The following is a 25010-nucleotide window of genomic DNA, read 5'->3' as shown; positions in this document are numbered from 1 at the left end:
GAAAAAATAGTTGAATTAAGGGGCACCATTTTTTTGTGTGCTTTAGGCGTCATACACCTACGGGCCCGCACTGTCAGTCGATTAGTTGAATGATAAAAGTTTGGGAACCGTTCGTTTACACAGAGCATGAACTTTGAAGTAAGTCGTCAACATGAACGAGGACCCTATATGATAAACATTTGTTGTTTAACTCTAAAACTTGTTCCACCTAAATGGCATTACAAAACTGGTCCTCAACAAAGATGATAACTTAAACAGGACAACACTACACCTAATGACAATACCGAGTAGTGCAGCTAGAGGCAATATAGAAGTTTACTCTAAGTCTCTAACAACTTAGAAGCTATATATATATATATATATATATATATATAGAAACGACTGACTAATCTACATGCAGTTCTATGTTCTTAAACAGCGAGCCAGTTGTTCGTTTGACCCTTTAATTAGGACAATTAATGTTGCCGTCAATATTCAGAAAAGAGTGACCGTACCCTTTTAATGTTGGTAAGTTGTCTTTCAACATTATTCTTACCCATAAATGTTATAATATCTTTCCTTCTTCTCTTTTGTTGTTCAGTTTATTTTCATGTTTTTCTTTTTGTTAGTTGTATTTGATTATATATATAACTTTTATTTTTGGAATTTTTTTATAAGGATCACGTAATGGAGAATTGAGTGAAGGATAGACGTGGTAGAGGGGATAGAAAATAAAGATAACTATAATAACTGCTTGCAAAATGACAAAATAATGATCGATTTCGAAGAAATTTGTGAACATAGAAATTCATAAATACGCTTGTACAACGGATTCAAAACCTAGTATATGTTCAAAAATTGAAAGGATTGAGTTTTTTTTTTTAATATGTGCAGACATATTTTTATTCCATTCACTATACTTCATAATTATTGTATTACTAGGTACTAACCCGCGGTTCGGAAAACCGCGGGCTGACTTTTTTTTAAGAATTTTTTTAAATAATTTATTTTGTTATTATGTTATTGATAAAGGTTTGTGATGAAAAATTCAGTTTGTTTATATTAAAAATTTGTATTTTAAAAATGTTTTAAGGTATAAATCTCATCTTAGCTATTAATTTTTTTTTAAAGTACAAATTAGTTTTGATTCTAATAGATTATTTTTTTACTTTTCTACAATTTATTTTATTTTATTTGTCCTCAACTTTTGTTTTTTAATTAATTATATTTATTTAATTAATTAATTAATCTTAATTAAGTTTTGCTAATGACAATTGTATGTAATTTTTTAAACATTTTAAGGTTAGTTTCATATTTGTACTTCCCAATTAATATAGTAGAATTTTTATTTAGTTGGCATATCCTCTTACCCTAAACCAAAAAAAATCATCAAATTTTAACAAAAAAAAAAAAATCATCAAATTCAAAAACTATCCGAAAACTAGGAGATACAGTACATGGATCTTATTATGTAGGTTGATAAGAGATTAAGAGCTGGCACTTTGATGAAAGGCACCATGGGTAAAGCAATGCGTTACCTCCTCGAGAAACTAGCTGAGAATGTGAACAGCTCAGGGGACTATATGAGTGCTACACAGAGATTGGTCTTTTCATTTTCTGGGCACAATGGAGAATAAAGAGGCCACTGACGTTGGAAGATTCCCAAAACTAATGACATTTGTGGGTTATTTGAATGAGGTAACGAAGACTGTCCGCTTGATGGAGCTTTTTGGTACAACAGGTTTGGGAGTTTACTTCTAGTAAATATATCGATTTAATCTACACCTTCACAAAACAGTGCAATTTAAGAATAAGGTTTGATGTCCGAGAAGTTTAGCAAACTGTTAAAAGCTGCTATCACAGTTAGGATACTGACATCAATAATGAAATCTGCTGGAAGAATACTGATCCATAACACCGAGTTGATAAAAAATATTACACCGAAAAAATAATAACACAAAAGAAATCCCGAAATCATAAAAAGAACTAAACAGAAAACCGAAACAAAAGTTCGAGAAAAACCACTAAATGCAACCTTGAGCAAAACTTAGTCGACTTCCTCCATCTTGCTACCTTCCGCATCAGCATCATCTTCAAGAGGAGGCATCTCAGCATCCGCTTCGACGGTATCATCTTCATCAATGCTCAATCCAAGCTTCAACATCCTATGGATTCTGCTTCCAAAAGTGTTGGGCTCATCGAGGCTGAAACCTGAAGTGAGAAGAGCGGTCTCAAAGAGGAGAAGAACAAGGTCCTTCACAGACTTGTCATTCTTGTCCGCGTCAGCTCTCTTTCTAAGCTCATCCATGATTGAGTTCTCAGGGTTAATCTCCATCGTCTTCTTGCTGGACATGTAACCACCCATGCTGCTATCCCTCAACGCTTGAGCTTTCATGATTCTCTCCATGTTAGCTGTCCAGCCATACTCGCCGGTTACAAGACAGCAAGGAGAGTCCACGACGCGGTCAGAAACAATAACCTTCTCGACCTTGTCTCCCAAAACGTCCTTGATCACTTTGCAGAGTCCCTCAAACTTCTCCTTGAGCTCTTCTTTCTTCTTCTTCTCATCTTCAGTCTCTTCCAGTTTCAGACCTTCCTTGGTTGCAGAGACAAGCTTCTTTCCCTCGAATTCCTTGAGCTGACCAATAGCGTACTCGTCGATCGCATCAACCATGTAAAGGACTTCATATCCCTTCTTCTTGAGCTTCTCGAGGAATGGAGAGTTCTCGACAGCCTTTTTGCTCTCACCAGTGATGTAGAAGATATCGTTCTGACCTTCCTTCATCCTTGTCACGTAATCCTTGAGACTGGTCAATTCATCACCGCTCTTGGTTGAGTGGTAACGGAGCAACTCAGCGATCTTAGTTCTGTTTTGAGAGTCCTCGTGGATACCGAGCTTCAGGTTCTTAGAGAAAGCCTCGTAGAACTTGTTGTAGTCCTCCTTGTTCTCAGCAATCTCAAAGAAGAGCTCAATGCACTTCTTCACAAGGTTCTTGCGGATGACCTTGAGGATCTTGTTCTGCTGCAACGTTTCTCTTGAGATGTTAAGAGGAAGATCTTCAGAGTCGACAATACCCTTGACAAACCCAAGGTACTCAGGAATGATGTCTTCACAGTTGTCCATGATGAAGACACGACGGACATAGAGCTTGATGTTGTTGGGCTTCTTCTTAGTGTCAAATAGATCGAAAGGAGCTCTCTTGGGAACAAAGAGGATAGCTTTGAACTCAAGCTGTCCTTCAACAGAGAAGTGCTTCACAGCCAAATGCTCCTCCCAATCATTGCTCAGACTCTTGTAGAAAGCAGCGTATTCCTCCTTGTTGATTTCTTCTGGCTTCCTCATCCAAATAGGCTTCTGCTTGTTCACCAAATCCCACTCGTGAGAAACCTCCTTAATCTTCTTCTTTTTCTTCTCCTCCTTTTCCTTCTCCTCATCAACTTCCTCAACCTTGCCTTCCTCATCCTTCTTCTCTTCCTCCTCTTCATCATCAGAGATCTCCTTCTCAATGGTCTTCTCAACCCAGAGAGAGATAGGGTAGCTGATGAACTCAGAGTGCTTCTTGACCAAATCCTTGAGCCTGCGCTCCTCAATGTACTCCATTTGGTCTTCCTTGAGGTAAAGGGTCATCTTGGTACCTCTACCGAGAGGCTCACCAGAGGTGTCTCTGGTCACGGTGAAAGACCCACCAGCCTGAGACTCCCACACGTACTGCTCATCATCATTGTGTTTGGTTGTGACAACAACCTTGTCAGCAACCAAGTACGCTGAGTAGAATCCAACACCAAACTGACCAATCATGCTAACATCAGCACCAGCAGCCAATGCTTCCATGAACTCCTTGGTACCAGATCTCGCAATTGTTCCAAGATTGTTGACCAAATCTGCACAATAGAAGACAAACACACACGCATTAGCAAACAGAACAAACACAGAGATAGAACACTAAGAAGCAACAAAAGACTGTTAAATCAATAACGTACCAGCCTTGGTCATGCCAACACCACTATCAATAATGGTCAAGGTGTTGTTAGTCTTGTCAGGAATGATGTGAACGAAGAGCTCAGGCTGACCATCGAGCTTGCTCTTGTCCGTCAAGGACTCGAACCTAATCTTGTCCAAAGCCTGTTTTCACCAGAGCAAATACACTTAGATCGTAAGAAACAAAATTACGCAGAACATGTACAAAAAAATTAACAATAGACTTCTGAATCCTGATCTAAACAATAATAGACTGCTTAATCCTTCCTTGGTTTAAACAGTAAACCTAAATCCACAGTTTTGAATATAAACAGATGCGCCACTTTAATCGAAACAATCCAAATTCTCAAATCGACAAGAACACTAAACCCTAACCAAACTCGATCAACTAAAACCAAATCGAAGGAGTTAAACAAGAGCAAAACATATAACGAACGAGAGAGAGATAGATAGAGAGAGAGAGAGAGAGAGAGAGAGAGAGAGAGAGAGCTCATACATCGGAGGAGTTACTGATGAGTTCACGAAGGAAGATCTCCTTGTTGGAGTAGAAGGTGTTGATGATAAGCGACAGCAACTGGTTGATCTCAGCTTGGAAGGCAAAGGTCTCTGCGTCCGCCATTATCGTTGATGGGAAGAAAAATATGTGCTAAGGGTTATGAATCGGAATTGAGAGCCAAAAAAAAAAAAACCTTGAGAGAGCAGAGAAAGTATTGATGCGAGATTTGGGAGGAGAAGCAAACAAATCTATATATAGTGGGAACCTCAGTTTTCTAGATCCTTCTGTTTTCCTTAAAATTTTCTGTGAACTCGTTGTTTGTTATAAGGTTTTCTAGATCCTTCTTCTCTTTTAATGTAAGTTGTATAGGATTAGAATTTGGATTATGCTAATTTGCTAGTTTTTTAAATATCTAAGACCCATATAATCTGCATCAATGATTATTATTATTAAATGGAAATACCAAAATACACCAATTTCCTTTTTTCTTTTTACTTTATTTTAATTTTTGATTTTCAAATTGCATATTTTTGTGTTAATTTTGTAATTTACTTTTTTCTTACATGACTTTTTCATATGTCTAGCAACAAATTACGAAATTGGTATAAAAGAAAGTTTTTACGTTTATTTTGGATAATGCTACAGCCAACGATTGTTTGCAAGATATATTGAAAGATCGTCTTAATCTGGATGATTATTTGCTGTAAAGGAGATTTTTTACATTTGTGGTGCTGCGCACATATTTTAAACCGTATTGTGCAAAATGGTTTGCTTGTGCTTGATGATGCATTGTATAAGATCAGAGAGACTCTGAAGTATATTAAAGGTTTAACATCCAGGAGAATAGCACTTGCAGAATGTGTAGAAGGTGAAGGAGAAGTGTTTCTATCTTTAGATGTACTAACTAGATGGAATTCAACATATTTGATGTTTACAAAAGTTTTGAAATATCAGCGAGCGTTGAATAGATTTAAGATTGTTGATAAAAATTACAATTATTGTCCCTCAACTAAAGAATGGAAAAGAGCAAAGGCTATTGATGAGATTCTGATGCCATTTTACAAGATTACTACTTTGATGTCTAGGAGAAGCTACTCAACTTCCAATTTATATTTTAGACATATTTGGAACATTCAATGTTTGCTGGAAATGCACCAATACAATGAAGACAAGGCAATTCGGGATATTGATTTTTAAAGGGAATTTTGTGAGAAGTACTATTTTTATAATTAAAGTTGTGAGAAATGCCACTTTCACTTTTTCCTTTTCAATTATGCCATTTGTTGTTTTCATACCATATGATCAAAATACCATAATAACCTTTAAAACAACGAAAAAAAAAGAAAATTAAAAAAATAAATCATTAACTTTTGGGCAAGCATTTTGAGACTGACAAAAATAGTGATGATGTGACTGTTTCTTTTCTAATTATCAATGTTTAGCACTAAACCTAAACACATCTGGATATAAAAGAGATTGAAGTTGGTGGAGTTCTCCAGGTCAATAATATGGTTTTCCTCAGGGAATTCATCAATTTTTTTTAAAAAAATAGTCTATCTAGAAGTTAATAGACAAGATGGGTTGGAAAGACAAAAGTAAGCCTATTGTGGTCCACCAACAGAGACATACCTTCTCTGTATATCACTGTTGTCTTCCGAGAGTTCACCAATGTTTGGCTAAACGTCTTCGAACCTGTACGATGGACAACACACATGTGAGTTCGATGGACTTAAGGTTTTAAAATAAAAACTTAGTCTATCATGAACTTAATAGACAACATGGTTGGATAGATAAAAAATTAACTGGTCCATAAATGAAAATGTAGTGGACTAACAAAGATAAAACTGGTCCATAGAGGTATACCTTCAATGTGAAGTAACATTGTTGTCCTCCGGGAGTTCACCAATGTCAATATGAACATCTTCAGACCTGTGAGATAGACAACAAACATGTTAGTGTAATGGACTTAATGTTCTAAACTAAAAAGTAGTCCATCAGGAAACATGGTTGGATAAACAAAAAGCAAGTGTATTGTGGTCCATAAATGAAAATGCATTGGACTAAACCAAATATAAGATTGGGCCACAGAGACGTACCTTCTTTGTGCAGTAACATTGTTGTCCTCCAGGGGTTCACCAATGGCATCCTGAACGTCTTAGACTTGTGTGATAGACAACAAACATGTTAGTGTGATGGACTTAATGTTATTTATAAAACAAATTGGTCTATCATGAACTTAATAGACAACATCGTTGGATAGAAAAAAAGTAAGCATACTCTAGATAAAATAAAAATAAAAACTAGTTCATAGAGATACCTTCTTTGGTTGATCATATTGTTATCCTCCGTGAGTTCTCCAATGTCAAACTGCCAATTGCAATAAATTTCATCCATCAGCAAAAGCGGATCTGGTCCAATATAAAAAGACAAGTTTCGTCTGTCAGCAAAAACAGATCTGGTCCACTAAATATGTTGAAGAACAAGTTTGTGGTGGACAAACCTGGCTAGGCGTTGGATCTGGTCCTTCGAAGATCCAACCTAGCAGCATGTGTTCAACGTCGCATCAGATCTCTTGTGATCTCAATCTAAGTTCTAGAAGTTTGTCAACATCTCCTTTGATGGCCTTATCGTCGCAGAAACCAATCGTCTGAGGCTTCTCTTGATTTCTCTGGCGCTTCCGTCAAATCTTCAGCTCCTTCATTATAAGGATTCAGCTTTAGCAGCTCTTTTAAATATGTTCAGCGGAATTTTATGGAAGAAAGAGATGGGAGAGAAGAACTAACGAGATGAGAAAGGGAATAAAGTGTAAAGAAAAAATAAAAGAAAGTGGGATAAGGTTAGGTTTTTGCAATTGAGACTGTGGGAGAGAGGGAGCAATTTGGTCATTTTAAATTGAGGTTGTGGCAACAGGAAAAAAGTTTTTTCAAAAATGGTATTTCTCACAAGTTTACACACTGTTCATGGCACATTTAATAAATTTCTTATTTTTAAAATGAGGGTGAGATTCGATAAATACTGGGAAGAATATAGTATTATTCTTGCAATGGGGACTGTTTTGGATCCTAAGATGAAATTTAAACTTCTGAAACGTTGTTATGATGAGCTTGATCCATCCAGTTCACAACAAAAAATAGATTTCCTAGAAGGTAAATTTATAAAGCTTTTTGAAGAAAATAGAAAAGCTTTTCCTTTGACTCGTGTTGTGAATTCTGCAAGAACAAATTTTCATGTTTCAGAACTAGAAAGTGAGAACTTGGACGTGCTAGAGGTAAGTTTTTGATAAAATTTTAAGATTAAGACTTGGACCTTGTTAATATAACTTTTCATATGATACAAGATCTAATCGACTTAGATAATGTTCTAGAAGTTGAAGAAGAAAAGTCAGCATTAAGAATGTATTTGGAGGACCCAAAATTAGAGATAAAAAGTCATCACAATTTGAACATATTACAATATTGAAAAGAAAATAGACAATGTTTTGGTGCTCTAACATACAGGGCGATGGACATGCTTAATATCCCCATTACAACAGTACCTTTTAATCCTCTTTCAGCATTAGGTCTTACACACTTAAACAGTTGTGAGAAGTAAATAAAACCTAAGGGGAAAAAATATTGACTTTGAACGATCCAAAAAAAATGGATAGTAACGTAGAAGAGTTCATAATAGCAAGCAAAACCCAAAAAAATAATAATAATTAAGTTCAAAAAAGAGAAATAATCACAAAATACAAAAAAGCAACTCTAGATTGAGACACTGTTTGGGATCCCTTTCCCAGTAAGCCCACCTTCTCTTGTGTAATCCGTAGTATTCGGGTATAACAGAGTGTACGGTATGTTAACCGGTCCGGTCCTGTTCTTGAACCTCTTGTCATTGTTTCTCTTTATGATATTGTTTTCTATCAGCTCCAGTTCTTTCCCAAACCGTTTAAACGACTCTAAAGCCTCATCATCAACCGTCCAATTCGGTGACTCTCTCTGCCCTAAGTAGACCTCGTCCGTTGAATGCAGAGACAAGGTCTCTATGATCGAGATCCCAAGAAGAGTTTGTAACTGCGGCGTGATCGTCTTCAAGAACGCTACATCATTGTCTTCTGCCAGCTCAGTGTACTCAACGGTACCTGGCTCTGGCATAAACCGGCGGCTGACCATAGGCCGATTAGGGAGAAACCCCGCGTAAGGATACTGTCCAAAATTGACTGCTGCGTGAAGAGCAGAAGCGATCCAAATGATGATCGTGCAAGACTCGATGAGGTCGTCACGGGTTTGCATCGATGGCCACCATGATTCGTGTTGTTTGTCGCCGTGGCCTTTCGTTCGGAGCTCGGTCCACCATGACTGGATCTCTATCGGTTTGGACAGTTTCGTCATCCTTGTAATAGAATGAGCAGTACTCTGTGACCCACGTTTTGATCGCTGACCAAATCTCTAAACCGTCAACTGCATAAGGGTAATCCTCGATCAAAAGCTTAACACCATTGTCGCTATTTGGATCTTCCACGGCAACTCCTCTGCGGAAATAGAGCAATTTAAAGTTACGTGTCCCGCAAGACTCTAGGTTTACTTGTGACTCAAGAATTGTGTAGAAAGATACTTGATGTTTTACCTTTTGACAAGATCTTTGGGGAGAGCTTGATCGGTGAAAACCCAATTCTTGTAAATTGAAGAAGACAGTTCCATGGCGTATCGACCAGGGAAGACCGTTATCTCCAGAATCTGGTCTGAGTTTATGAGGACATGTCGCGCCAATGCATTGATGTTCATCGTGTCACGGAAATGTGGACCACACTGAGTTGCCTATTCGACGCTATTATAAACGGTTCAATCACCGCATGCGTTTGCAACCTGCAAAAACCATAAACAAACCGGTCACTTCAAACCAAAAATCAAATCTTTCTAGCTAGTCCACAATGTTGTCACCATTTATTTACCAATGGCTTATAAGCTGGTGATAACCGGAATCATTAACCGCTGTGTAAGCCTTTGCAAGCTGCCAAACCGATCCCTCTACTCCCATCTCTTCTGGTGTAAAAACTTTGCTCATGGATCCATGTGGTTCACCTTGTGCGTGTGGAAGACTCAGCTCTATGGCGAGTGGCTTCAGTGTTCAGTCATCTTGAAGCAACAAAAGGGTTCGAGTCGCGTAGGTTTTAGTATTTGTTGAGTTTATCCGCATCAAGAAAGGCATTATTGCATCGTGGTGATCCAATATGTATAGCTTATTCTGTTCCAAAGCCTTTTTTGTACACAACAACACAAAACCAACTGCAGTTAGCTACAAATGGCTATAAATCTGTTACTTGTCAAACAAGAAAACTATATTATACTTACTTCTTGGACATTGAGGCCGTTCATGAACGCTTCTATGTGCTCTTCGCGTATCGAGCTATCTTGATTTCCATACTTTGCAGAGTCCAGATTGCTCTTTGGTGGAAATTCCTGCATTTTTGTATATCCAAATTATTTAATAATTAAGCGAGATCAATCGATGAATTTCAATTATTCCAAAGAAGAGGTTGAATGATAAGATTTAAACCTGGAGACGACTAATCACTACTGGATTGAGACCAGCCAGCATTTCCCTTGCAAACTCTTCATCAGTTCTCCAAGCCGACCTACTCTCTGTAACAATATAGGATCACTGTATGTCAAAATCTATAAAAAGTTTAGGTCTAAATCGACTATCTAACTGTTTATACATTACCTTTGAGAATGTCAGGCAATGGAAATTTCAAGAACCGTTCTCCATCATTACGAATAAGCTCTCTAAACATCTCCCAAGGAATAATTTCACGGAGCTTAGAAATGGTGTGACCATTGGCAAGCTTAATACCACCGTCATAAAGGTGAAAAACATCTCCAAAGGAGTCAAACTCGTTGATGGTCTTGTTGCAAACAGAGACGATCTCAGGGACGAGCACTTGAGTCACCGCTTTGAGTGCGTAAATGAGGACATCAGAGAACTTCACATGACTAAACCGCTTATCACATGGCACGTATATGTTTAGGTTGAGCAAAGCCAGCCTACTCTCGGACTTAGGGTCTGATCAAACAATGACGTATATGTCAAGTAACCATTGAGTTTTGCAATGTACATATGATTTCAAAAGTTTGAGTTGACTAACCGGTTCTATTGTGTTTACGACCGGTTTTTCCACGACGGGGATAAGGAAGCTCAGGTGAACCACCGAGAACCGGACGGACTGAGTTAGGACCTTTCTCCGGAGCACCTTAGTCGTTGTAATAAGCGTAGTCGTAAACTCTGTCCCATTCTTTGAGTTCTCCTCTTTTCTCATCACAACCACTTCTCCTTCTATCTTCATCGTCTTCGTCTTCTTGGGGTATGGTATGAAGATAATATTGCAGAATTTTCTCAGAGTGAGGTTGAAGAAAAGGTGAAGAGAGAGAGAGAGAGAGTAGAGAGATTCTAAGCTTGGGGTATGCCGGTATGGTATGAAGATAATAGAGAGAGATTATAAGAATGTTCTTCTTTTCGCATATTACACAATGTTAATGTGATACTCTATTTATATTGAATCTAATACTGAACACCAAAGGGTTTTAGTTTTTACATTCTTTTCCTAAAATAAATTATATATCCAATTCCCGTAAAAGCATTTCCTCAAAACTACACCAAGTACTATGTATCGACATAAATATTCACGTTGTTCATTATAAAAAAGATAACGAGTTGAATTCTGAGAATATAGATTTTAATATTTATTATCTACTAGTATAATTAATATAACAACAGCTGTTAAAAAAAATAGTAACAAATAGTGTTGTTTTGACATTTTTTTTTTAATTTTGTCTCTTTGCTATGCAGGATTTTAAATTTAATATTTATATATAAAAAGAGAAAGTTATTTAGTTTTGTGTAAAATAAAAAAAAATTACATTCTTTATGAATGGAAGTTGGAAGGAAATACTTTTTTTTTTCTTTTTTGGAAAGTTGAATGTAGTCTTCTCATTAAGACACCGAGTTTTACAAGACAAATCATTTATAAATTTTAAACATAATGAAAGTTTGTTTTGAATCAGCCTATACATGCATGAATATACGTTCATTTACTAGGAGAATTTTATTTTAATACTTGTCTAGTTGTCTTTATTAGTTGACGCTGAAAACGAAATTGTGATAGTCAAATTCAAATATTGTTCATTGTGTGTTGCTCACTAAATCCCTACCATATTATCTCCTAAATTTATCGTTTTTTTTCTTCTGATATTCATCAGTAACATTTTACCCCTTCATGATTTGCCATCAGTAACATTTTGTAACTGTGCTCATTTTATTTGCGTACAAATGATATGATAACATTAAAATATTCTACAGTGTTATGTTTTATGGTTCATTGCTATGTAAGAGGAGATTATAGAAGAACAGAAGTAAAATTACAAAAGTTTAGGACCTTTTCTCATAACTCTATCTCTTGATTTTCTGTTGATTTCCTGCTGTTGAATTCATCATTTTGATGCCTAACTTTAGTTTTGTTTGTTTGTTGATGTTGTGCATGAACTTGGTAAGTTTAGTGTACTCTCTCTAGTTAATATATAAGATAAGGACATGGTCGGATTATAAGAATATTACAATGAAAATAAGATTACAAAAACACTCTAGTTATATGTCGACGGTATACTATGTTGATAAAGGTCTTTGTTGTTTTCGTGATAATTGAAGGAGGTTTCTTTCTCTATGCAACATTTATGGAACATAATTCTGTGTAACCCGATGTATCCTCAGAAAGCGTGGAAGATTCTTCAAAAGACACTGATGGAATTTGGAAAACAGGTCTAGGAGGGACTTCAAGAGCGTCCAGGTTTCCTTCCATCATCTCTACAACTCTGTTCATCGCTGGGCGATCTGATGGAGAAGATTGAATACACCACATACCCACCAATGTCATCTTCTTTGCAAGCTCCTCGTCTTCAATGCTGATTCCATCCTCGATAAGCCTTTCAATGTCTCCTTTCTCAAGATCCTTGTATATCCATTCAGGAAAATACATTGAGCTTGTGTTGGATGCAGAGGTTTGAGCAGCTTTATCTTTGTTCCTTGCTCCTATCATCTCAAGAACCAACATACCATAGCTATACACATCTGACTTGTGGGAGACTCTACCGTACATTTTTGAAAACAGTTCAGGTACAATGTAACCTATTGTACCTCTTGTGTCTAGCAATGACAAGATGCTTTCTTTCTTCTCGCATAGCTTAGCAAGGCCAAAGTCCGAAACTTTGGGGACAAAATTGTCATCTAAGAGTACATTTTGAAGTTTTATGTCAAAATGTACAATCCTTGTTTTGCAGCCATGGTGCAAGTACTCTAAACCACGAGCAACTCCAAGCGCAATTCTAGAAAGTACCGGCCAATCTATATCCATCGAGGTCTTGTCTGAGATGAACTTATCAAGAGACCCATTTTCCAAATATTCATAAATAATTGCTCTCTTGGAACCTTCAGAGCAGAATCGTAGGAGGGTAACAATGTTGACATGAGAAGTTTGACTCATGCTTGCAACTTCATTGATGAAGTCTTCACCATCATTACCTTTTGAGTCTTTTAAAACCTTCACTGCAACCATGCGGCCATCAGAAAGGGCTCTCTATATACCGTTCCAAATCCGCCTCTCCCAACTTGTTCCGCGAATGACTTTGTAATTTTCTTCACTTGTGCGTAACTATACTGCTTTAGTGGAATAAGTGCTTTAAGTTTTGGTTGTGAATTAGGGTCTTGAGGTTCTCTTGACCAAGATCATAGGATTTTTTTCGTTTTAGGAGAAACAGCGTTAAGACCAAGATCAGGAACAAAGCAACACCTACTCCTGAACTTAAAGTAAGAATATGAAACAAAAATATATCATCTGGCTAAGAACCTGTTTATAAGAAAATCTCAAAAATAGTATTTAGAATAAGTAAATTTAAAGAATAAAAGAAAGTTAAGCACCTATTTTTACTCCAGCTCCGTAAGAGATTCCTGCATCAATGGAACAGCACCAACGATTATTTGGAACTCAATACACCACACTACTACACTAGGATATGTTGCCAAAAAATCCTACCTTTCTTTCTTGAACCGCGAGTCATACCCTTATGTCGTTCATCTACACAATAGCAACTGAATTCATTTGAGCTCTTATTAAATCCACATGTATCCCCAGAACGTCTTCATATCACACATTCTTGGTTAAGTCCAAGATCAAAACCATCTTCAAGAGCCTTCTCTAGATTTTCTGCACTCGAACTTGTCTGCAGTGTGTTGAGGGAAGGTCCAGATGCAGGAATACTAACGTTTCTTTGGCAAAATCTCTTGAAGTCGTTTAAAGATGAACTGATCCCTTGAAGTAGAGGTGACGAGAGGTTTCTTGTCACATAGTAGTTTCTTTTGTGATCAGTTTTGTCACTCGGACAACCAAGCATGCCACCACAAGTATAAACTTCACGTGAAAAGTTACAGTCGTAATAAATTGTTAGGAGCTCGGTGTTAGGAGCAAACGGAAGGCCGTTATCCACATAGGACACATTTAAAGGAGCATGGGGACAAACATTGTTGATAAAATCCGTTCTGGCGAGTCTTATCCTACGAGTTATATAATTAGCGTCCAAGATTCTGAACTTCACAGAGGAGAAATATTATGGGATCGGGGTGTAAATATTACATTGTATTTAGGTTTCCTTATTTGTCTACTACCCTAGGGTTCTCACGCTTGTATATATACGCTATGTATCACATCTTAATAGGGTTGAGCCGTTCTATTCCTATCTTTACATGGTATCACAGCCAAACCTAGATCCAAAATTCTTGTGAATGGTTTCAATCATGACAGACACAGAGAAGCTTACGACTACTGTAGGAAAGGTAAAGAGATTGTGAGGGTGTCCGAAATCTCAACATCCTCGCCTCTTTACTTGCATCCGTCCGAAGGACCGGGAAGCTTGATCACCACGGTGCAATTGAAAGGGGACAACTACGAAGATTGGTCTAAGCATGTGTGGAATGCCTTGCGTACTAAACGGAAATTGGGTTTTGTCGATGGGACTTTGGAGAAACCAGTTGTGGCGGAATAAATTGAGCAGTGGGAGGTTGTTAATTCAATGATCGTGGCATGGCTGATGAATACAGTCGACCCGACGTTGAAAACAACAATTTCGATGGTGGATGATGCACATACGTTGTGGGAAGATTTGAGGTTACAGTTCTCGGTTGGGAATGGACCGAGAGTACATGAACTGAAATCAGAATTGGCGAACTGCAAACAGAAAGGAGATAGTGTAATGATTTATTTTGGGAGACTTAAGAAGATGTGGGATGAGCTGGCGGTTTACAAGCCTTTGAAGTCGTGTTCATGCGGTGAACTGGCAGCACATCTTGAACAAGATAGAGATGAAGAACGTACACATCAGTTTTTAATGGGGTTAGATGACGTTTGTTTCGGTGGAATACGATCTACTTTAACAAACATGGAACCGATGTTAAAACTGTCTCAAGTTTATCAGCGAGTGGTGAGAGATGAAAGACAACAAGGTATCACTTGAAGCACGGAAGAACATGTTGATGCAGTGGGGTTTGCGGTTCAAGCTGGGAGCAAAGGGAAAACAGGGGAGTTTCAATATCGCGAAAAGGCTGTTACATGTAGGCATTGCGGTAAATACGGTCATGCTCTCTCTGACTGTTTCCAGATCAAAGGGTATCCAGATTGGTGGGATGAACATGGTAGAAATTATGGTGAAGGAAGAGGGGCTGGAAACAGAGGAGGTCGAGGACGTTTTGGGAGAGGGGGAGGAATGGTTGGAAGTTTTGGTCGGGGAAGAGGTTCTCATCTGGCTCATGCGAATGTGGCTCAGACTCAGACTCACCCTGAGGTTGGATCTGCGAACTCAACACTTGCTCAACCCGTCGCAAACTCGGCGGCAACCACACGCAAAGAGTTAGATCGCGCCTCTCTACCCTAGTTTACCGACGAGCAGCTGACATCCTTGATCAGTCTTCTCAATCAACATAAGACAGCACCCTCGGCATCAAAAATTTCTGGTAAGACAGATATGATCATAGACTCTGGTGCATCACACCATATGACTTCGAATATCGATCTTTTGAGTGATATACAATCGATATTGCCTTGTGCTATACGACTTCCTGATGGAGATCGGGCTATGGCGTAAAAACAAGGGCGGATGTGTTTAGGTGGTGATATATGGTTAAATGGGGTGTTGTACTCTCCGGATTTGACATGTTCTCTTCTCTCTGTTGCCAAACTACTTAAAACAACTAAAGGGTTTGCTACTTTTACTGAGGATGTGTGTGTTTTGCAGGACCGTACTTTGAAGATGATTGGTGCGGGTGAAGAGTGTGATGGGGTTTACAAGTTCAGAGGAGTCTTTCACGGTCAAGCAAACAAAACAACAAGCAGTGATCAACGTGAGCTGTGGCAACGACGTCTTGGGCATCCATCTGATCGTGTGCTATCTTATTTATCTAGTATTTTTGGTGTTGGAAAAACTGTTGGAACAAACAGGGGTTGTGATATTTGTTATCGAGCTAAACAAACTCGGGATTCATTTTCTGAAAGTAATAATAAAGCTAGTGCAATTTTCGATTTAATCCATTGCGATATTTGGGGAGCTTACCGTACTCCGTCTATGTCAGGAGCTGTTTATTTTCTAACCATTGTGGATGACTATTCTCTTGGCCTTAAATTGTGCTATGACGCTCTCTCTTACGATATAACTGATTATAACAAACAACTTGAGTAGGCATGCACATTTGTTGGACCTTAACCTTTTCATTTGAAACATATTGAAGATTTTCTTATATATTCTTCCATCAAAACTTGTCACCAGAGCAACCAAAACATTTCGGAGAGACAACAATTCAAAGGTCTGACTTTTATTAGAAGGCATCAACCAAATGAAGAAAACAAAAAGGTACTACTACATAAGCATGCTTTTCCCCCTAAGAACTGGCAAGAATATCCAGCATTATTAAATGACCTAGTTTTGCTTACAGTCAACAAATCCATGGAACTAATAAGATGAAAAAGCAAACTCAAATAACCAAAACAGGAAGCAAATCTTTATACTTTGGATTAATAAACTTAAAAAACTTTACATATCATAAGATCAAGATGCAAAAGTTGTATCTACAGACAGGCCGAGCGAAATCAAAATGGACAAAAACCAAACAAAAAAAAAAAGGAATTTTGCTTCACAAAAAAAAATCTCAATAAAATTTAAATGAGTTCAGAGATTTAGAGATGAAACAAATAAACAGCCATAACGAAAGAACAACAACCTTCAACAGTACAATGTCTTGCTGCTTGTTTTTGTTTTCTTCTTAGGTATCTTCAACCTGAGAATGGAACACAAAGCTTGGGAATGTAGTTGTGATATCCCTGCAAGCACACACAAAATAAGATCACGACCTTTACTACATAATTATCATAGAGAATGAGAAGAAAACAAAACTAAAGAAGCAAATTTAATTCAACTCCAGTTACATAGATAGAAAGATTTTTGAAACTCACTTGAGATACTGAAGAGTCATGTTCTTCAGAAGGCTGGGATGTCTAAGAACAAGGCTTCTCCACTCTTCCTTATCAATCTTTCCATCATGTTTTGTGTCTGCTTCCTCAAACGTCTGAACAATCAAAACTCAGGAAGTTACTTTCAAAGAAAAGAAAAAATTTGGGCGAAGAGGAAAAAGTAACTAACTAACTTACCTTGTCGATTATATCCTCTATGACAGTATCCTTCAAATTCATTCCAGATTCAGCAAGCGTAGCGACAACCATTTGTTTCACCTATACAGATGAGTGACGTTAATGTCTCTGAGGATGGATAAAGTGCACTTTTCACAAGGTTATTTATAAAGAAGATATGGAAGCTTTACCTCTTGTCGTTCGATGAAGCCTTGCTGTTTAAGATCATAGAGCTGAAATGAAACTGCAAAAGCAATATATATATACCATTAAAATATGAAACCAAAATAACGTGGATTTCATTACTCCTCAAGTTATTAAAGACACATACAGTGGATTTTGTCATCTATAGGCGCATTTGGGTGAAAGACAGAGAGAGCACGAGCAAACTCCTCAAACCCGAGTATTCCATTGTGCTTTGTATCGAACAAATCGAACACCTAGAAACCAAAAAACACATATCTCAACATTTCTTCTAAACTTAAACTTGACAAAATGGGTCTAAGAGCATTTAGAAACATTACCCTATCAGCAAACAAGCTCTCTTTTTTATTTGTCTTAAACAAAGCCAACTGAAACTCTTCCTGATACAAATAAATTTAACAAGAGGATTAGTAATTAGACAGATTGTGAGATCACCACTCAAGCTTTCAACTAATGAGCAAGATCAGACAAGCAGCTAGCTTTACCTTGTTTATCAACCCATCATCAATCACGGCACTGCTGATTTTCTTGAAGAGCTCATAAAGAGCTTCTATTTCACTCACACTAACTGCACCCAAAAAACAAAAACCCAATCATCATACACAATCAGAAAGTTTTATTTCATTCCTCTAATAGAGAAAAATAAATTTAAAAAAAAAAAAGATGGTAGGGGCATACAAACGGTGTCTCTTGCAAGCAATTCAGGGTCTCCAAGGCCACCAGAACCTTTGTACAAATCAAGATCAAAACACCCTAGTACAGAGGTGCATAAATGCTTGATACCGTCTATGCACTGCGACATGATATAATAATCTTAAAAAGCAACAAATCAAAACTCTCCATGCCTACAAAACAAAACCAACAAACAGTCAGAACTTTTTTTTATTTTGGAAGTCTATTAAGAAGAATGAACACTAAAACAATAAATTTTACCTTTCAACCATTTCCTAATTAGTCTGTAATGAACGCAACTTGCTTAAATCTTTCGCTTCACTGCAAGAAAAGAATCAGAGATCAAGAAATCATAATGTTGTTGTTTGCATATCCTATATTGGTCCAATAAAGGCAAACACATTACTTACAACAAAACTAGAAAAAAAGTTAAAAAGTCATTGTCTCATTGATTGTGAGATTACTTACTCAATGTCCACACGATAAGAAACCTAATAATGCACACAATCTAAACACTAATCAAAGGGTTAACCTAAAAAACTTTTTCTCTCCCATAAACGTCACAACAATTAATATTAATCAATCGGGAATCCAAATTTTTGCATAATGATTAAAAGACAAATCGTATGATGTCGTAATTAGGGTAAATTCGATTAGTGGGTTTCTGAGAAACAATAGACCGATCTAGATCGATTTTTGTTTGTGTATGTATGGATTGATTCAAACAAAAAAAAATCCCAGATTCAATTACAGATACAAGAATATTTTGGTGTGTAAAGAAGTTAAAACTCAAAGAAAAAGAATAATAAAAAAAAAATAGTAGATGAATTTGGATTTCATAAACATACGAAAGATTTATTACCGGATTAACGTTGATTTGTTGGATGCTTCTCAATCTGAAGTAGTCTCGGCTCTGATGTGGTGGTGGTTGAAGGCTTTGATAGCTGTGCGAGAAAGGTGGAGACGATATTTTTTCTTTTTTTTTTTTTTTTTTTTTTTGAAAGCAGCGGAGAGAGAGAGAGAGAGAGTTGGAATTTGGAAACCAAAAAAACAAAAACCTGATAAATATCTAAAAAAAATATTTTGGGATTTATTGATTTAGTTTTTTAATTAATTAAATCACTAAACACAGTCACAATTATGCGTTGCACTTATTGAGTGATGCCGTTTTAGTCGATGTCATATCTGCTCTATCGGGTGCCGTTTTTCAAAATCTTTGGTTTGGTTTCTTCTGGTAAGGTTCTTGTTCCCGGTTAAATAGTTAGTAGCCGAGATGAATTGAACCGGACATGATTTATCTTTTCAATTTTAGAAGGACAATTCTTAGGTTTATTCACCCCTTTAAATTAAAGAAATAAATCTGAATTAAAGAAACAAATTCTATAGATCAATTAATTTTAAAACTGTTAATTCTAATATTATATTAGAGTTTTCAATTATCACATCTAAACTTTAACTATTTTTTATAAACTCAAACCGACATATAATTTTGTTTAATTGTAAAATTTAAACTCTAAATACTCTTTTATAAATCCAAACCGACATATAATTTTTTTTAATTGTAAAATCTAAATCCTAAATACTCTTTTATAAATCCAAACCGACATATAATTTTGTTTAATTGTAAAATCTAAATTCTACCCACTCTTTTATAAACTCAACCCGACATATAATTTTTAAAGTTATAATAAATTCAAATTGACATAATTTCCTTAATAAAATATCTACATAATTTGTTTCCATAATTTGTTTTGTCCTTTCATTTTAATTTCGATTTATTTTTTAAAATATGATATGACTTTGACATATTGGTGTATTCTGATTGGTTAATTAAGAGCGGTGAACTAGAGTGGTTGTTCCCACTTACCTGGTATAGAATTAATTGTATAAAAATATTCACTATTTTTGCTGACCAAAATATATATATATATATATATATATATATTCACTACTTTTAGAATTATGCTATAAATTACCCCAACTACATAAAAATTATCTAACATTAAAATTGATTTTATCCGAACTAGATTCATTGCCCAATAATGGCCAATACTTTTTATTTTACTTTGTTGACTATATTCTTTACCTTAAAAGAGAGATTCGAGTTATCCATATTTGATCCTTTTAACACTCTCTGACTCTCATCTCCGTACATCTAATTACATTTGATTTGTTGAGAATACAAATATTATAGTCTTCTAGTCTGATGTATCGTCGTCATATGGAATTTTAGTAAATGATAAAGCGTATAAAATGTGTAATGTATGTAATCAAAACTAAAATATAAATCAACTCAGTGCAAATTTTATAAAGTTTTACCTTGAATCGGCCGATTTCAATCGGTTTAGTATATACATTATTGAACCATGTTTTTCTGATAAAATCGAACAATGTCAATAGAATAACAAAACCGACAATTATTATACCGAAACAAAATACAGGTAACCGGCTTACGGCGCCCTGGTTTACTGAGCCTTGAGGGTGTCACTAAACCGGCTTGACTTTGATGACAACAGCACCGCGAGGTTCGACCCAATAAACCCGACACGTGTTAATGAATAATCAACGCCGGTGGTGCCTGCACCTGAAAGAACCGGCGTGTGTCGTAGGAGAACATAGACAATTCTGCCTCGTCGGTTTACTTGAGGACGATCCCCAACGGCGTAAACTCGGTGCGTTTTGGTGATCTTGGCTCTGTTTCGTGATCGATCCATAAGGTTTTCGGTTGATCTTAGCTAAACTTGTGGAATACTTTTCCTCCGCCGTAGATTGTCCAAGAACTAGGGTTGAAGAGTTTTCTTTTGCCATGGTTTTGATGAACGTAAAGAATGAGTTGGAAGTTTTTTTTTTTGGGAGTGTTGTTTCTTTCTTGGTAATGAAATCAAAAGGTCATTTATATGGAGACTTGTGTGAGAAGGCAGCTAAAAAATAACCTTGGAATGTTGTTGACAAACTGCTTTTTTAAGGAGATGCTCTAAGAATGGAGTTACTCCAAAATGGAGTCAAAAATGAAGAAATGGGTTGGAGATGCTCTAAGTGTATATTCTAGAAAAGATAATATATACGAACATATTAAATGTGTAATAAACCCTATATTAAGATTTTATAAATGTTTTTGCCATTGTGATTTGCATCATGTACTCACAATGTAACTTACGATTACTGGTGAGCTCTTTTTGTACAAAAAATCTGACACTCACACAAGTAACCGACTTGCTTCAAACCAAAACTAAAAGATTTAAAACCTTTGAAAGAAAAAAACCAAAAAAAAAAAAAAACAAAAGAGAGAAAGTATAGAACTTAATCAGAGATTTTGTTGACTCTTTTGTCTGCTTTTAGAACTTTTTTGCTTTGTCATCTTGAAAGATCTTGTTTGCAGAGAGGACAACAAGAGATTATACGAAGCCACTGATCTACACACTTTGAGTGGAACTTATGAGAACATGGAAGCTTCCTTACTTCTTCTTTGTCTTTATATTTTGCCAAACATATACAACACTCCTGCAAACCAAACCAAAACTCAAAATCTAATCCATTTCAATCCTAAATTACATTAAACCGGGACTGGTTTAATCTGTGACACTTATTATGAAAGTGATATAAAGTATCAAGATACTATATTAAGGATTTTTATTTAAAATAAGATCCACTGGTCAACGAAATGGATATAGATTGAATTTTGAGTAAAAGGATTAGGACTTACTGGATCATCTGTTGTGGTAGCTGAATCTGAATCAGAATCAGAAGCATTTTCGCCTATTCGTTTGTATTTCCAACTAGGGAGACTAGAGATTTGGTCATCTGATGCTCCTCTCTCTGAGGATCCCATGTTCATGTTATATCCAAGGATGCTACTTACGAGAGGCACAAGGCAACAAAGGAAGAGGAAGAGAAGAAAGGGAAAGGAGTAGCAGACAGCGTTCCAAGCTAGAAGACAAACGCATAAGACGTGAAGCTTGGGAGCATGGTGGAAAGAACCGAACCTAGAATCAAACACCCAAACATTCCCAATTACAAACCAAATCGCAAAGAAAAGCTCTAACGACGTTCTGCATTTGTTCATCAAATGAGATGACCTGAAATAACAACAGTTAGAGATATCAGTACAACCTCAGGATCTTGTTGGATTCAGAACCAAAGATTTTGGGGAGTTTACCTTGTATCCTCTCTGCCTCTCTGTTGCTGCTCAACATCTCCGAGGACAAAACCAACATCTAGTTGACGATACCGACCATATAACAGCATGAGATTCAGAAGACATCCCACATCGTAACCCGTGATCCATAGCCTCACTGGCCAAATAGGTCTCTCATCTTTGGAGATAGCTAGCGTGAGTGTTATCACAGTGAGCTGAACAAGCAGAGCAACGAGCTCAGACATCATCCAAGCACTCGAATTGAAAGGATTAGAGCCAAGATCAGATCTTGAACCGTTCTGGTAGTGAAACACTCTTCTCAAGAAGATAAACCACCTAGCTCTAGACACCTTCATAGCCAACCTTATGTAAAACGAAGATGGAGGAGACCTCTCTTGATCATTATTACCAGCAGTAGTAACATGACTGTTATCGCCTCGAGGTGTGGAGTTTAACGAAGCAGACGATGAAATAGTGATGGAAATGTTACTGGAAGATAACTCCTCCGGCTGACCGGAATAACGTGTATTCATCGGAACTTTTTTCAAGATTTTAAAACCTTCACAGGACAACCAAACAAACAAAAAGATTGCATAGAGAGAATCAAATTTTCTGAAAGGTATTATATAAGAGCACGTACATGGAACCGTAACTATAAAAACGAAAAGATCATGAAACAAACACATGAAAAAATAAATAAATAAATAAATAAAGAATAAAGTCATGAAATTTTCATGGTCCAACAATAACAACAAAAACACACATGAAAATTCACTGAGGAATAAAATCAAATACCTTATCTGCAACTGCAACCATCAAATAGGCAAAACCCAGCTCTGTACACGAACTCCTCGATTTGCCCCAAAAAAAAAAAAGGAACCTCTTTTACAAACGGAAACGTAATTTACCACAAACCCAAGTACTATTTTGTAATCGAAATTCAAACCCACGAACAAAAGGAGAAAAAGCAACAATTTTTTTTTTTTTACTTGAGTGTGGAATGAAACAAGTTTGGAGGAAAGATCACGTTTCTAATTATAAGGAGAAGATAGAAGAAGGTGTAGTGATTATGTCAGAGAAGGTGAAGAAGTTGGGCGAGAGATGGCGACCAAGAATCAAACCATAAAAATGGAATCTTTATATTTTATTCGAACCAAACTCTATTTTATGGCTTTGGTTTGAAGAATCGAAGAGAAGAAGAAGAGAACCGTTGGCCTAATCTTAACACCTGAGATCGATTTTTGTATATGAAGCAATGTTTTTTGTTTTTATAAGAGAGAGATAGCAACTGCTGCTTCCAACCGCCAAAGCAGACCCTTCTCTCTCTCTCTCTCTCTCTCTTAAGAATTGTGAGTAAAGATTGAGATTTTTCAATTTTCTTGTTTTGGTATTTATTATTATATCTTTCTTTATCAAAAGAAATGGATAAGAATAACATATCTCAATGAAGTCATCAATTTTTCAATTCACCATATCACTATCTTTTTTTCTTTTTTTCTTGTTATAACAGAAAAATCGTCTCTTTTTGTTTTTTTTTTTGGGATCATTTCCCAAATATAGTAATATTGATAACCATATTTTTTATCTTCCTATGGATCTTTTTATACTATGGTGGTAATAGGGTATATGTCAGTTTTCAAAAATACATTTTCATGGTATCCATTTTCAAAAATACTCTCTTTTAATATATAAAATGACAAAATTATAAACTATAAATCCCAAATACTAAACTTTACCCCTAAAAACTATATAGAGAACTCTAACCTAAAAAAATTCTAAAAATTAATTTAATATATTATAATGGTGTAAAAGAGGATAAAAATAAAAATGTTCAAAAAAAGGTAATTTTGAAAGGGGTATCTAAAAAATGGTATTCTAACAAATTCTCTATAATAAAAATGATTAAAAGAAATAATTTTAAGCCAAAATTATAATTTATAATAATTTGAAATTATTTCGATTTTTTATTGAACATGGACTTTTTTTTTACTTTGTTTCATTGTTTTGAGGAAGTATATATATTAGGGCAGGTCGAAAAGCAGAAAAAGAGCATGTATCGAAGAACCAAAAAAATGCTGGTGCTGGTAAGAACAAATGAAATAAACAAATATTATTACATGTATATATTTTGGCAACACAAAATAGAATAATTGGGCGGGTAACATTGGCGGAGGAGGAGGAGGATGTAACCGAAGGAGTGGGGATGGTTGGCTAACTAATCTCAACCATAAGAGTTTCTATCATTTACGTTCCTTTAGCTTTCTCTCCTTTTCCACGTTGTTATTCTCCCATTTTTTAATATGATGTTCTTTGTCCGGATTGTATAGTATAGTGGTCAAGATACTTATAAGATTAACCAATTTAAAAATGAAATTTATAAATATTCAAAAATTCTAGAACGTTCAATTGATGTCGGAGGTCTTTGGTCAAGTAAAATTTTATGCATGAACTTATATAGATCGCGGGCCGCGGCTTTGACATTTCTCGTTGTTGTTGTTGTAGTAAAACTAACCTTTTTCCATTTTACATATCAACCCGATATAAGTTTGAGAAATTTCCGAGACTATGTAATTGACCTATAGGCATATGGTATATCCCTTAAAATAGTATGTATTAAAAGGTGACACTGACAACACAAAATTCCAAAGTGTATTGTCAACTTTAATCTAACACAATTGTAATCCTTACCTACATAAACAAAAAGATATAATTACGTTTCTGGATTCGTGTTAATGAACTCCATTACTTTGTAATTAACAACTAACCACTAGTAATTATGTATATATTCTATTCTATGATTTACACGTAGAATTAGGATAATTTAACTAAATTGTATAATGTCATTTCA

The 25010-nt window shown here is 36.1% G+C and overlaps 3 protein-coding genes and 4 pseudogenes across 4 annotated transcripts; 2 read left to right on the top strand and 5 right to left on the bottom strand.

Annotated features, from left to right (window-relative positions):
• Positions 1-1870: 1870 nt before the first annotated feature.
• LOC104726146 (heat shock protein 90-3) lies at positions 1871-4812 on the bottom strand. Its single transcript, XM_010444939.3, has 3 exons — positions 4455-4812; positions 3961-4102; positions 1871-3861 (listed from the first exon to the last, which is right to left on the bottom strand). Exons 1-3 carry the CDS (start codon positions 4575-4577, stop codon positions 2027-2029), a joined length of 2100 nt encoding a protein of 699 aa, XP_010443241.2. The 5' UTR covers positions 4578-4812; the 3' UTR covers positions 1871-2026.
• Positions 4813-7440: 2628 nt separating this feature from the next.
• Positions 7441-8045, top strand: LOC147935461 (zinc finger BED domain-containing protein RICESLEEPER 3-like; annotated as a pseudogene).
• Positions 8046-8197: 152 nt separating this feature from the next.
• On the bottom strand, positions 8198-13873 carry LOC104728917 (linoleate 9S-lipoxygenase 5-like; annotated as a pseudogene).
• Positions 13874-13987: 114 nt separating this feature from the next.
• LOC147935460 (uncharacterized) lies at positions 13988-16207 on the top strand (annotated as a pseudogene).
• Positions 16208-16515: 308 nt separating this feature from the next.
• LOC104726145 (calcineurin B-like protein 2) lies at positions 16516-19148 on the bottom strand. Its single transcript, XM_010444937.3, has 10 exons — positions 18890-19148; positions 18289-18348; positions 18034-18200; positions 17841-17923; positions 17676-17735; positions 17483-17591; positions 17343-17395; positions 17173-17253; positions 16978-17090; positions 16516-16845 (listed from the first exon to the last, which is right to left on the bottom strand). The coding sequence occupies exons 3-10, from the start codon at positions 18155-18157 to the stop codon at positions 16788-16790; spliced, it is 681 nt and encodes a 226-aa protein (XP_010443239.1). The 5' UTR covers positions 18158-18200; positions 18289-18348; positions 18890-19148; the 3' UTR covers positions 16516-16787.
• A 1299-nt stretch (positions 19149-20447) lies between these two features.
• LOC104726144 (uncharacterized) lies at positions 20448-20975 on the bottom strand (annotated as a pseudogene).
• A 129-nt stretch (positions 20976-21104) lies between these two features.
• On the bottom strand, positions 21105-23538 carry LOC104726142 (E3 ubiquitin-protein ligase At4g11680). Of its 2 annotated transcripts, none has more exons than XM_010444935.3 (4): positions 22958-23538; positions 22184-22721; positions 21731-22103; positions 21105-21528 (listed from the first exon to the last, which is right to left on the bottom strand). In XM_010444935.3, exons 2-4 carry the CDS (start codon positions 22693-22695, stop codon positions 21382-21384), a joined length of 1032 nt encoding a protein of 343 aa, XP_010443237.1. In that variant the 5' UTR covers positions 22696-22721; positions 22958-23538; the 3' UTR covers positions 21105-21381. The 2 variants fall into 2 exon arrangements, with proteins under 2 accessions (XP_010443237.1, XP_010443238.1); XM_010444936.3 differs by having other exon boundaries at positions 21731-22010; positions 22958-23527.
• Positions 23539-25010: the final 1472 nt, after the last annotated feature.

Source organism: Camelina sativa, chromosome 11 (genome assembly GCF_030686135.1).
Source record: "Camelina sativa cultivar CO46 ecotype springtype chromosome 11, ASM3068613v1".
NCBI lineage: Eukaryota > Viridiplantae > Streptophyta > Magnoliopsida > Brassicales > Brassicaceae > Camelina > Camelina sativa.
This window is presented reverse-complemented; position numbering and strand designations above follow the sequence as displayed.